Genomic DNA, 13,462 nt, shown 5'->3' with positions numbered 1-13,462 from the left:
TATTGAAATCAAAATCCCAGCGAGTCGGGAATGCCCCATACACCCACTCCACATAACTCATGCGATATAAAAGGGGGATGCCTAGAGCCCTCCCCACCCTTTTATACACCTCTATGTTAAAGGTACACTGCAGCAAAAAGTGGTCCATAGACTCCACTTTACCAACAAACTCCGCTCTAGGACAATCCCGATCATCCACAGGGCGATGCTTCAAGTTCCCTCTCACATAGAGCCTTCCATGGAAAGCGAGCCAGGCTTGATCCCTAAACTTCAAGGGGATTCTTTCTAAATTAATTAAACGCAACCCCTCCCTCATTACAGAGCCTGGGCAATCCCTTAAGGCCAGTGACACACTGAAAGCAGAGCTCAAAATCCTCTTCTCCAGAAGCTTCCTGGGGAGGGACTTGATATCCTCCACTGTCATCTGCCATTGCCAAAGTATTTTCAGACACGGGGCAACATAAGCCGGGAGCTTGCCATGTCGGACTCTCAGACTTTTCACTGGCTCGCCATCTTCCCAGCATCGCAGAAATGGCCTAAAACAAGATTTAAAAATACCCACCCATCCTGGCGGGTTCTCTGCTAGCATGTTACCAAGATTGTACTTTAAAAACAGCAGAGAAAAGAAAACGATTGGGTTGACCATTCCTAGGCCACCCTCCCACCTAGACAGGTAAGTTACATTGCGTTTGATCAGGTTCAGCCTACTTCCCCATAACAGTTGGAAAAAACAGCTGTACACCCTTGTATAGAGAGATACTGGCAAGATACAGATGAAACTGACATATAAAAAAATTGGGACCAGGTACGTTTTGATCAAGTCAACCCTCTCCCTCAAGGAAAGCTTCCATTTCTTCCAGCTTGCTACTTTGGCATTGGCACAACAACCTACTTTCCCAATTTCGATGACCATAGTCACCAGGACCAAATTTGATGCCCAACACTTTAATTTCCTGCTGGGGCTCTGGGAAGGCATCCGGAAGTTCGAAGCTTTCACCCTCCTCACCCATCCAGAAAACTTCACTCTTTTTATGGTGGACTTTAGAACCAGAAGCCTCCGTGTACTGCTCTGTCATAGAGACCACCTCCTGCGCCTCCTCCGTCCCTTAGACAATAACAGACACATCATCGGCATAGGCCATGACCTTCAAAGGCGGCACACCAGCAATGCCCAAAGGCACCCCGCACAAAGATCCACTCTCTAGCCTTCTTATGAAGGGGTCGATTGCGAATACATATAACAGGGGGCTCAGAGGACATCCCTGGCGCACACCAGAGCCAACCTCAAAAGGCCGTCCAACCCAACCATTAACCAGTGGGAAGCTCTCAGCCCCTCTATATAATGTCTTCAGCCAATCTATAAACCCCCTCTGCAGGCCGTATCTACCAAGTAGCAAATACAGGTACTCGTGATTGACTCTATCAAAAGCCTTCGCCTGATCCAATGCCAGTAAGTACTTTCTCCATCCAGCAGCCCTGCATCATTCCAAAGCCTCCCGGACAGCTAAAAACGCTGAAAAGGTACTTCTACCTTGGACCGAGCAGTGCTGATGACTGGACAACAAGTCACCTGCCACTGACGACAAGCGCCAAAAAAGAATCTTTGCCAAGATCTTTCTATCAACATTGAGAAGACTGATGGGGCGCCAGTTCTCAATCATTGAAAGGTCTTTACCTTTTGACAGGAGAATCACAGCAGATTGCCTCATGGAGGGAGGGAGTGAACCCTCTTCTAGACAGCTGTTATAAACCTCTGCTAAAAAGGGAGCCAGAATGGACTTAAAACACTTGTAGAATTCAGCTGTCAACCCATCTGGCCCAGGTGATTTTTTGGTAGCCAGCTTCTCTATAGCATGAACTACCTCATCCACTGAAATTGGTTCTGTCAAATCCATCAAAGACAACGTACCATTTCGCAATCTTGGAGTAGAATCCAGAAAGCTTTCCATCTTGTCCCGACAAAGGTCCTTTCTTCCTAGAAGGTGTCCATAATATGATCTGAAGATCTCCAGGATCCCTGATCTGGACTTCACCAGGGAACCCGTACTATCCCTCAGGCCTATGACCGTCTTAACTGCTATGCCTTGCTTACAGTTCTGGTAAGGATCAGGCGAGTGATATTTTCCATAATCCCTCTCCAGAACCAAGGAGGCATGCCGGTCGTATTGACACTTTCTAAGGAGAAACTTCACCTCAGAGATCTCCACTGGATCTCCTTAATACGAGACAAGACAATCAAGCTTCCTCTGCAAATGCTGGTAGGCAATGCACATACCAAGCTGCTTCTTCTTACTTATGGCCTTGAAAAGTCCAATCGCCCTTTGTTTCACAAGCTCCCACCACTCTGACTTACTGCTGCAAAAGTCCAGAATAGAAACCTGTGCCTGAAAAAAGTCCTCAAAGGATTGTCTTACCTCTACATCTTCCAGGAGAGCCGAATTCAGTTTCCAGGTACCCCTTCCCCTGGGTGGAGTGTCAGAGGAATTTAGAGTCACAGACAGCATACAGTGGTCAGAGAAATCCACCGCCCTCAACTCGGAAGCCGAAAAAGCAGAGTTCTCCTTTAAAAAAAAACTATCTACCCTACTCTGACTATTCCCTCTCTGAAATGTGAATGCTGTGCTGCCAGGGCAGTGCTTAATATGCACATCTACCAGGCCTGCTTGTCTCACCATATCTCTAAGAAAAACACTATTGTAACCCAGCCTGTCTTTGGAGCCTCTCCTGTCTTCAGGCCTAATTATGGTGTTAAAGTCACCTCCAAAGACAACCTGCTGGGACGTAAAAAGGAAGGGCTTGATCTCTGTGAGGAGGCATTTCCTGCCCCATTTTGACTCTGGTCCATAGATATTAATCAGGCGCAGGTCCTGCCCTCTAACAGAGATGTCCAAGACCAGGCATCTCCCAACCTCTACCTCAATTATCCGCCGGCACGTTACCATATCGGTTTTAAAAAGGACTGCAACTCCGCTGCAGAGCTCAGCCGCAAGAGACCAAAAGGAGGGACCCGCATCTCCACTCCCTTTTTGCTAGATGGACATCGGCCACAGTATTGAGCCAGGTCTCTTGCAAAAATAAAATCTTGGCATCAAACTCGCTGAGCAAAAATAAGGCAATATCACAAGCTCTTGTAGATTTAATGCTGGCGACATTAATGGTCGCCACCTTTATCGGAGTGGGAACTGCCATCAGGATGATTGGGGTAGTCGTTTCTTAACCTTTGCCACACTCTCATCACCAGAAACAGCTCTCTTCAGACTATGTGACTCTCCCTCATTCATGGATGATAAAGAGAAGGATATATCAGACACATCATCACCTGACAAAACTGAAAAGGTGTTGCCAAGAAGAACCCCTCCTGGGTCTGACTCTGAGGAAGAAATGACCACTTTATTTGTCTTCCTCTTCTTCTTTTTCTTCCTCCTAAACTTCTCCAACCCCTCATCATCCGAATCCCCCTCAACAGAGGGTGAGACATGGGATATGAACACCCTTCCATTAGCCCCACCCCCATCCAGCACCCCCACATTCCCCTGACCACGTTTGCGCTGCTGAGGGACAGAGGCTGAGTGGGAAGATCCCCTAAACCTGCCCCCCCAGCAGCTTCTGCTAGTCTGGAGGATCTACGTACAGCAGGACCAGGGACCACCACAGGAGGGACAGACTCAGGGATCACATCACTAGGGGAAACAGAATCTGAAACAACAGATATAACAGACACAGGGGGGACAACAACAGTTTCAGTGGCTTCATACTCCTTATGTAGCCTCTGCAGCTCAGCCTCCAATCCTGGCAAGTTATGTAATGCCTCCAGGCACTGACTATAAGGATGACCGAGCTTTTGGCACAAATTGCACCGAATTTTGGTACAATCCTTAGCCAAATGGTCTAGATCCTGGCATAGTGAACACTTCTTACGGGTACAGGTAGATATAAAATGGCCTTTTTCACCGCATTTATTACAGACTTTGGGCTGACCCAGGTGCTACCTTAGGGGTAATTGAAAGTGGACAGCTGTCAGAGAGGTAAGTTGCAATCTGGCAGCTGTATGTTCTGCCTGCGGTAGGCAGTTTGGTGAGTGATTCAGCGCATCGCACAGCTCCCCCCCCTTTTCTTTCTCCCTGAAATTTATTTACAATGTACAGAAGTACACTTCATTCATGTCTCTGTACAGCAGCATAATAGACTGCACAGCTGTACATAGCCAATCAATCCTGTGCAGTGTGCTGCAAGCAAAAGCAGCATGTCTGCATTATATCACAGCTCCAGCCTGCATTGTGTGTGAATAGGACACACGGAAAACATTTGCTTTCTATGTGTCCTTGCAGTGACCCCGGTTTTTTACAATGCATTAAAATGCTGGTCACCCCACTATGTGTGAATTTAGTCTTAGAAAAATAAGTATTTATTGGTGTGATTGGTAGTCCACTTAAATAAATCTGCTGCCCTAATGAACCACATAATAAAGTGCTTAAAACCATGTAGCATCGTATGAGCATTAGCAAAGCTCATAGATGTGATCCTAGCCTTTGGGTCCTTTTTTTTTTACATTTTCAATGAAACATTTTACTGTCATTGTATAGACACAGACATGCTACAAATAAAGATGAAGGATTACATTGTCGCCCCCAGCAACCGATACACGATGGAAGCAGGAAAGCTAACTGAAATGTGACTCTGATCGGCTCCCCAGCGCCACCTATAGACTATACAATGAAGTGCTCCCAGTCTGCAATGAGCCTTCTCCATCGTGTGGGGGGGAGTGGTTTTCCCAGGCTTCAGGACAGCAGCTGCTATTTGCCTTCTCCCGGCATAATCTAAACCATCTCCCCCCTCCCATCCCCACACACATCCAGCCGCCCAGCCTCAGCCACAGCGGCAGTAAAACATCCTGGCACGTGCTCCAGCCCTGGCCAGCCCTCCTCGCTTGCAGTCAGCCTTAAAGAGCCACACACACCGGCTGTGTCCCTGGGCTGGTGCCGGGCACAAGGTGGAGAGAAGCTCCTAGTCCGCACACAGCGAGTCCCATCGTCTCCTCCATCCCACATCTACAATATATATAGAATACGTGGACATCCACCTCCATCCCACATCTACACTTAGCAGTATATAGAATATATGGACACCCACCTCCATCCCACATCTACACCGACCAATATATTGAATACATGGACACCCACCTCCATCCCACACCTACACCAAGCAATATATAGAATACATGGACACCCACCTCCATCCCACACCTACACCGACCAATATATAGAATACATGGACATCCGCTTCCATCCCACATCTACACCGAGCAATATATTGAATACATGGACATCCACCTCCATCCCACATCTACACCGAGCAGTATATAGAATATATGGACATCCACCTCCATCCCACATCTACACCGACCAATATATAGAATACATGGACATCCACCTCCATCCCACATCTACACCAAGCAGTATATAGAATATATGGACATCCACCTCCATCCCACACCTACACCGACCAATATATAGAATACATGGACATCCGCTTCCATCCCACATCTACAACGACCAATATATAGAATACATGGACATCCACCTCCATCCCACACCTACACCGACCAATATATAGAATACATGGACATCCACCTCCATCCCACATCTACACCGACTAATATATAGAATACATGGACATCCACCTCCATCCCACATCTACACCAACTAATATTTAGAATACATGGACATTCATCTCCATCTCACACCTACACCAACCAATATATAGAATACATGGACACCCACCTACATCCCACAGCTACACCAACCAATATATAGAATACATGGACACCCACCTACATCCCACAGCTACACCGACTGATATATATAAAACATGGATGTCCACCTCCATCCCACATCTACACTGACCAATATATAGAATATATGGACATCCACCTCCATCCCACATCTACACCAACCAATGAATATACAGAATACATGGAGCTCTCCAATCACATGCCTGCGGGCAGAGGGGGAGGTGTCAGCAGAACATTCACTTCTGTCATTCAGATCAGCGATCACTACATGCATATATAAAAAGATCTAATTTTATAAATATATATATATATATATATATATATATATATATATATATATATATATATATTTACACACAGTTCTATACTGTATGATGCTGTGTGTAAATAAATATATATGCACACTGTATAATGAGATTTTATATATATACATATTTTCACATCGTAGTGTGTTTAATACTTTACAATCTAATGACACTTTGATATCAAAATCATTTCTTTTTTCCTCCTAAATAAATACCCTTTTATTCCATGCAGACTGCTGCGATAAGGAGCTTTTGAAAATTGGCACACCGTTCACAAAGAGTTAACAGTTCTTACTGATTGACAGGCTGCAATCAGAACCCCGCCCTTCCCTCCCTCCAGGGCTTATCATTGGCTTCCTGTGTCCCGCTTTGCATCCAATGGCGTGTTGCTGCCCACGCGTGTGCTTGTCTTCCATTGGCTGAAAGTTACTGTGGGAAAGTAAGTTTGGAAGTTTCACACTAGGCATTCGCGTGCTGTGAGCCGTATATAAAGCCGGAGCCAAGCGGAGGGCACTCACTAGTATCAGACAGGCGGGCAGACAGAGGCAGATCTGTTCACATCTCTCCGCACACTGCGCTCTATTCCTGGATCTCTGCCCTCTATAGCGGACTATTATTCCTCCTCCTCGGAATACATTGGAGGCTCCAGAAGATGCCAGCTGACATGATGGAGAAAAACTCTTCTTCCCCTGTGGCTGCCACCCCAGCCAGCATGACATCTACTCCGGATAAACCCAAAACTGCTTCTGAGCATAGAAAGGTAAATACCTCCTGCCTGGACAGTCATGATGATGTCATAGATGTACTGGATGATGTCATAGATGTACTGGATGATGTCATAGATATGTAGCCACCATGATCACACTGACTGTGTGTGCCTCTTGTTTACAGTCATCCAAACCTATCATGGAGAAAAGGAGGAGAGCCAGGATTAATGAGAGTCTGGGCCAACTGAAAACCCTCATCCTGGATGCCTTGAAGAAAGATGTAAGTTTGCATTATAACCATCAACTGCACTGGTCACCACATACCCCCCTATTGTCTGACTGCACCACACCCACACTGCAATTCTTTATTAATATTATTACTTCAATAACTACTATTAATACGAGTTCTACAACAATATTATCATTACCAGATTTACACAGCTGCCCAATATTTATCTTTTCTATAAGACACTAAGGATAATTACTAGTATTAGTTCATACAGTTGGTGCACCCTGTGACACTTGGCTGATAATGTGATTTGCTGAACTGAGAATTAAATGTGGGATTTGCTTTTCAGAGTTCCAGGCACTCGAAGCTGGAGAAGGCTGATATTTTGGAGATGACAGTGAAGCACCTCCGGAACTTGCAGAGAGTTCAGATGACTGGTGAGTACTCCCCCCCCCCCCCCTCCTTCTTCCTTCCCTTTCTGGCTGATCTCTTCCAGACTTCTTTTGAATGGCATTCAGATACATTCTACTGGGCTGGCTCTCCTGTCTTTCCCACGGTCTACGTGGAGCTCATGTTACTGATGGGGAGGGGGAGGAGGGGGATCAGCTCTAGGATCTACAGGATGGTGATAAGTGACCTGAGCACATATAGTCTATATATTAATGAACACGAGTTATGCATTTACTAAGTGTAGAGTTCTAGTGAGGCCGTGTACAGCATTAACCCTGTAGTGTAGGACTATCTGCTCTGTCTAGTCTTCAGTGATGTAACTGAGTGTCCTTCTTCCTCTACAGCTGCTCTCAGCACAGACCCCACTGTTCTGGGCAAATACAGAGCCGGATTCAGCGAGTGCATGAACGAAGTCACCCGATTCTTGTCTACTTGTGAAGGAGTCAACACCGACGTCCGGACCCGGCTCCTGGGACATCTGGCCAACTGCATGAATCAGATCAATGCCATGAATTACCCTTCCCAGCCCCAGATTCCGGCTGCCGTCACAAACTCTCACCCTGCGTTTGGTCAGCCAATGGTCCAGCTTCCTGCAAACGGCCGACAGAGCAGTCCCGCTCCCATGGGTGGGGTTCCTTGCAAGATGGGTGGCCCGCCAGTAGAAGCTGCCAAGGTCTATGGTGGCTTTCAGCTAGTGCCAGCTTCAGATGGACAATTTGCCTTTTTGATCACCAATCCAGCCTTTCCACACAACGGACCTGTCATCCCTGTCTACACAAACTCCAATGTGGGCAATGGAGTGCCAGCTGCCATGTCTCCCTCCCTCATGCCTTCAGTCACTGCAGACTCTGTATGGAGACCCTGGTAACTGGACTGTACTAAGGACTGTATTGGACAACTTTCATTTAGAAAGACGATTAGTTACAAATAGAAAGTCCTCATTTTGTAGCGAGAATGCACTATTATGTTTGTAAATAGCAAATATTCATATTGAATGTGCTGTTGTATAGTAAGATTGCAACTTATATTTCGTTTGTCTACGAAATTGTTATGATGCCAAAGACTTACAAATGTGCTCTTATACATTTCTTCCTATTCTGGAAGTTTTACTTGTAATTAATAAAACTGCATATTGTATTATTTTGAAGATATGCGACTTGAGTGATGACTGCATGTATCGTGTTAATAGTTATCAGAGATGGTGCTAAAAGGAACTGATAATGATAGATGGGAGATGAATACACACTTTTTTTTTTATCTCCAGGATCAATCTTTCGCAAACTTGTTTTTTTTCTTATTCAGTATTACACTAATGGAGCTCTTGTTTAATTTAAATGTGTATTGCTGTACGGTGAGTCTGGGAGAAAGAAAATTGAAAATGATATAGTTAATTCCAGGTAGTACTCAAATGTAATAATGATCAGGATTCCTGCACTGAAGAAAACTATAAAGGCAAAGTTTAAAATAAAATTGTATCTGGGACAACATGTGCACAATGTATCAGTCTTGGATCCAACGGCTATTCATATGTGTTTTGGAAATTCAGACCATCAGGATTCCTATTGCAGGAAGCCCCAGTACTGAGTAAGGGGTGCTTACTAAAAAAGTGATGTTTAATATCCAGTTATGAGAAGAATTTTAAATTAGAGAATTTGCCTGTATCCAATTGGATCATTAACATTAACATTGTTTTTTTCAAAGAAGAGAAAAATGACCCTCACTAAATAACCCTAAAGTAGTATAGCTCCTTCTCTCAGATGTAAGATCCTGGTAACAAGCTTGACCAGAAAAAGGAACAGTCAGGGAATACCAGCCAAATCCCACCATGAAGGCTTGTTGGATTCTGTCTGCAACAGCCCTGTCTCCCCCTTTTTTCAAGGTGTTTAGGAAATAAATACCACATATGAGAAAAATAAAACAAGACCAGATATTTCAACCCTTTGAGATATGGTCACTCCCAAGGTTGTGTTTCTGTGTCATCTGTGCTAAGACCACCTCTGCATGTGTGTGGAGGTATGTGCCTTATACTAGCAGCCTGCCTTAGAATATTATCCACAAGAGCTGTGGCTGTGATACTGTTTGCTTTAGGTTTTTATTCATACTTCCAATTGGTTTGGTAATCCCATCAAAACTGGCTAAGTAGATTCACCCATTTTGGTGCATTAACTTTCTGCCATGCTATTCTGCCCCCCAGGAGGTGTAGATCTGTACTTCATCATGCAGATATGCTTACACGTAAGTATCTAATTTAACAAATATTGAATACACAAAATAATAGTATTTACCTAGAACATTTTTTATTTAAAATATATACCTAATCAACTAACAAATACATCAGGCAATACAATAATAATAGAAAGTTTAGTTGTTGAGTAGCCAGCATTTTTATGTTGCAACATTGCACTCTTATGGTAATTCCCTACAATCAGGCACTTTTCCACTTATACATCCTGCTATCCTCAATCTACTGTCATATTCCAGAATAGGTTTATTTCACATTATAAATAAAATGACTGGTTACTTGTTATGACAAACCTATACTGTGCCTTATTTTGGGTGTTAGACCTGCACACAGAACAGCTGAGATGGTTTATAAAAGAGGAGCTTCAGTCCTTTTTGTGTTTATTACAAATCAGCAGCTACAAAAACTATGCTGACTTTAAATAAACACACACCTGTCCCAGAATCCAGCAATGTGCTCACCTGAACCGTTCCTTCCCTCCGTCTTCTGTCCCTGGTGGTGGCTTCTCAACTGTGGGTACCTAGCTGTTAAAGCTTGTGGTTTCACATCCGGGTGCCCACTAATCATTGTAAATGGTCTAACAGTCTTCTGGGACTTGTGACGTGACCCACAAGACTACAGAGAGGGAGAGGAGAACTTCCGCTCGGATTGCCTTGTAAAAAACAGGTACTCGCCCCCCCCCAAAAAGAAGTGCCATTTAGTGAAGAGGAGGGGGGGAAGGAGGCCTTAAAGCAGAGCTTCCCCTTTTGAGTGGAGCTCCACTTTAATAGTGTGCCTAGTAAACATCAGCTCTATTAAAATAGAACCAAAGGCATAGTGTGGTGAGGGGTTAGAACTTTTGTCAGGTTTTTATTGCTGTTTATGTCCCTGTTAGGAGGATTGTCGCTCTGTAATTGTTCTGACCACGAGCGTCACCAGGAATGAAAGTGAGGGGGAAATCCAGAACAGGAATAGAAGGGAAATCTTCTAATGGGGACACTTGTTCCTGTGACAACTGTTGCAGAGGGGATTTCACTCACTTTGTTAACACATCCTCTCCCCTCCTGTGATTTGGCTTTAGAGATACTTTGAACGCAGACTGAGATGTGTAAATTCTCAGAATACTACTTGCCAAGTACCACATCCAATATCCAGTGTCCAACAATATCAAGGAGAAAAAGAACAATTAAGAAGGACTTTACTGGTAACCAGGGATGACACAAATATTAAAATTGCAATACACTTTTTTTTATAACATCATTAAAAAAAAGATAAAAACAAAGGAAATATTAATTCCAAGGTTACATCTTTGCTGCTTAGAAGTTACAAATTATAATACAGATTTTTTCACATAATATCTTTTGGCCTACATGGGAATAACGCCTTACTTTATTTATTTATTCATATGATTTAGTGTGATGATCACTTAAGGGGGCAGCTGCCATATAATTCACAAAGGCCTTAAGGTTGGCACCATTTATATCAGGTTATTGTATACCTTCCAGAATAGCAGATTGAAAAGGTCAACGTTTTGCAAAAGTGCTTCCTTTAGAACATTTTCTTTGCATTCACAGAAGAGGAACCTAACTGGAGAACTATATATTAAATATACAAATTTCTAACTTTTCTCAATACATCATCATATAAATCCACTCACAAGTCTCCCTTGAGCAAAAAAAGACAGACGTGGAAGTTGGTGACAGCCCGCAGGCACAACGAATCAGGCGTATGTCGAACAGCTTATGTAGCGTTTATTAATGATGGAAGCCATAAGTATCTATATTCCAACAGCTCAGAGGAGGATGCAGACAGAGTGATATTAACCCCTGCAATGACAGTATGTACTAGAGGATAACCTTTTTTTCATGAATACATTTATTTATAGGTGTACAATGTCCTAGCGCACCAAGTGAGATAGGCTATTTCATGCAAGGAATGTACCATTCCTAAGCTACCAGAGGGAATTCAATTATAAGATGTTCTTGAATCAGAATGTCAACCATCCTGTAGATGGAGGGCTAGCATCACAAGATAAATAAACATGATGACTCCCAACCATCAGTCCTAAAACAAATATATACATATGGAAAAATATATTATCAAGCCTCCCTCCTTAAAGAACCAAAAGGATACTAGAATCTCAACAAAGCCTGGATATACATAGCCATTTAGATTTGGTATAGCCCAATTCCATAAAGGACAATTTATCATCTGGCAGGCTAAAGCCCCATACACATTAGATTTTCTGCTGATTTTTGTCTTCATGTTTACCAAAACCATGTAGTACAAGGGCCTGCCTGATTGCATACACATTGAAACTCTTAAGGTTTGACCTCATATTATATGGTTTTGGTCAATCTGAAGACAAAAATCTTCAGAAAATCTAATAGTGTGTATGGGGCTTAAGGGGTAAAAACCAGAAACCTCCATTAGCATAAATTCTACCAGCCATATAATACACAACCCAGCAATATAATAATAAATCACACTGTATCCTATAGTTCTAAATATGACAAACGAAATAATGGAGCTTACAGTCAATAGGTGGATATGTAAACACAGAGAGCTTATTTGCAATTTAATTTATATATTTGATATTATAAGCTGCAACAACCAATCAACACTATAGCAACTCTACAGTGAGGACCTATGGAGGTTGCTATTGCTGACCTGTTCAATTGAACTAGTTTCCTGATTATCATTCTGATCCAGGGGCTTCAGTACGACAGTGCAGATGAGAACTTCTGACATCTCTGTGACTTTCCTGATCTACTTGTTCCAGCATCGCAAAGTGCATAAAGAGCCAGACATCTAGTATTATACTATGCTTATTTACCTGTAAATAGGCATCTGCAACCCCTACTGATTAACATCTGAGACCATAAACCACTGCCCTAATTTCTCCTATACTGGATGATTGCATTAACTGATGACAAATACGATATATATATTACACACACATTGTATTTATACATACAGAACAGGGAAATTATTAAAAAGAGGCATCATTTACAGTGAAAACCTTTACTTCTAAAATACTATGCTTCCTTGCCCTTCACAAATAATTCAGCAGTAATAACTTCATCTATATCCTCATAATTTCTCTGCCATTTAGTGCTCATCTTTATTTGTAGATTGCAGGCTACACGATACACCAAGGATTTGATTCTGCACATCTAATGAATTAGTTTGTTTATCTAGGACATTTACTATAGTAATCATTGAGTCCATTCAAGCCGTTTTGCCCTATTAGAAAGGTGTATATTGGTATCTAAAGTACTTGTTATGTGATAACACATTAATTGCTACTTCTTGTTAATACACACACACACACACACACACACACACACACACACACACACACACGGCTGACAAAAGCAGGTGAAGGCTTTGTTCTCTCATTCCATTGATATTCGTCATTTTGGTTCATGAAGCCTGTAAGTGTGACTGGCAGCTTGTATTTTGCATAATAAAAGTTTTCGTAGGTGATCTCCTTAATACAAATGTTAAGTACTGTAGACCCCACAAACCACTTTCTAAAATTGCCTTAAAAATTGTAAAATTCTTTAAAAAAAAAATGTTTATTGTCAGACAGTATTAAGATTATCTAGGACTGGATTTAGATTTTGGGGATTGGGGCACTTTTGGTTTGGTGTGTCTCTAATACACATTCATTTAAATCCAGGGCAAATCACCAAAATTACACATCAAAGTCTGTTTATTGCCTGTCATTGGAACTGACAAGTTATACATTCATAG

General features: G+C 42.8%; 1 protein-coding gene across 1 annotated transcript; it reads left to right on the top strand.

Annotated features, from left to right (window-relative positions):
• The first annotated feature begins 6,592 nt into the window (after positions 1-6,592).
• Positions 6,593-8,629, top strand: LOC143988147 (transcription factor HES-1). Its single transcript, XM_077487474.1, has 4 exons — positions 6,593-6,856; positions 6,988-7,083; positions 7,382-7,469; positions 7,827-8,629. The coding sequence occupies exons 1-4, from the start codon at positions 6,749-6,751 to the stop codon at positions 8,348-8,350; spliced, it is 816 nt and encodes a 271-aa protein (XP_077343600.1). The 5' UTR covers positions 6,593-6,748; the 3' UTR covers positions 8,351-8,629.
• Positions 8,630-13,462: the final 4,833 nt, after the last annotated feature.

This window comes from Lithobates pipiens, unplaced genomic scaffold (genome assembly GCF_037356315.1).
Source record: "Lithobates pipiens isolate NorthernLeopardFrog02 unplaced genomic scaffold, aLitPip1_a1.2 Scaffold_18, whole genome shotgun sequence".
NCBI lineage: Eukaryota > Metazoa > Chordata > Amphibia > Anura > Ranidae > Lithobates > Lithobates pipiens.
The sequence above is the reverse complement of the archived record's forward strand: the minus strand, read 5'-3'. Positions and strand labels throughout refer to the sequence as shown.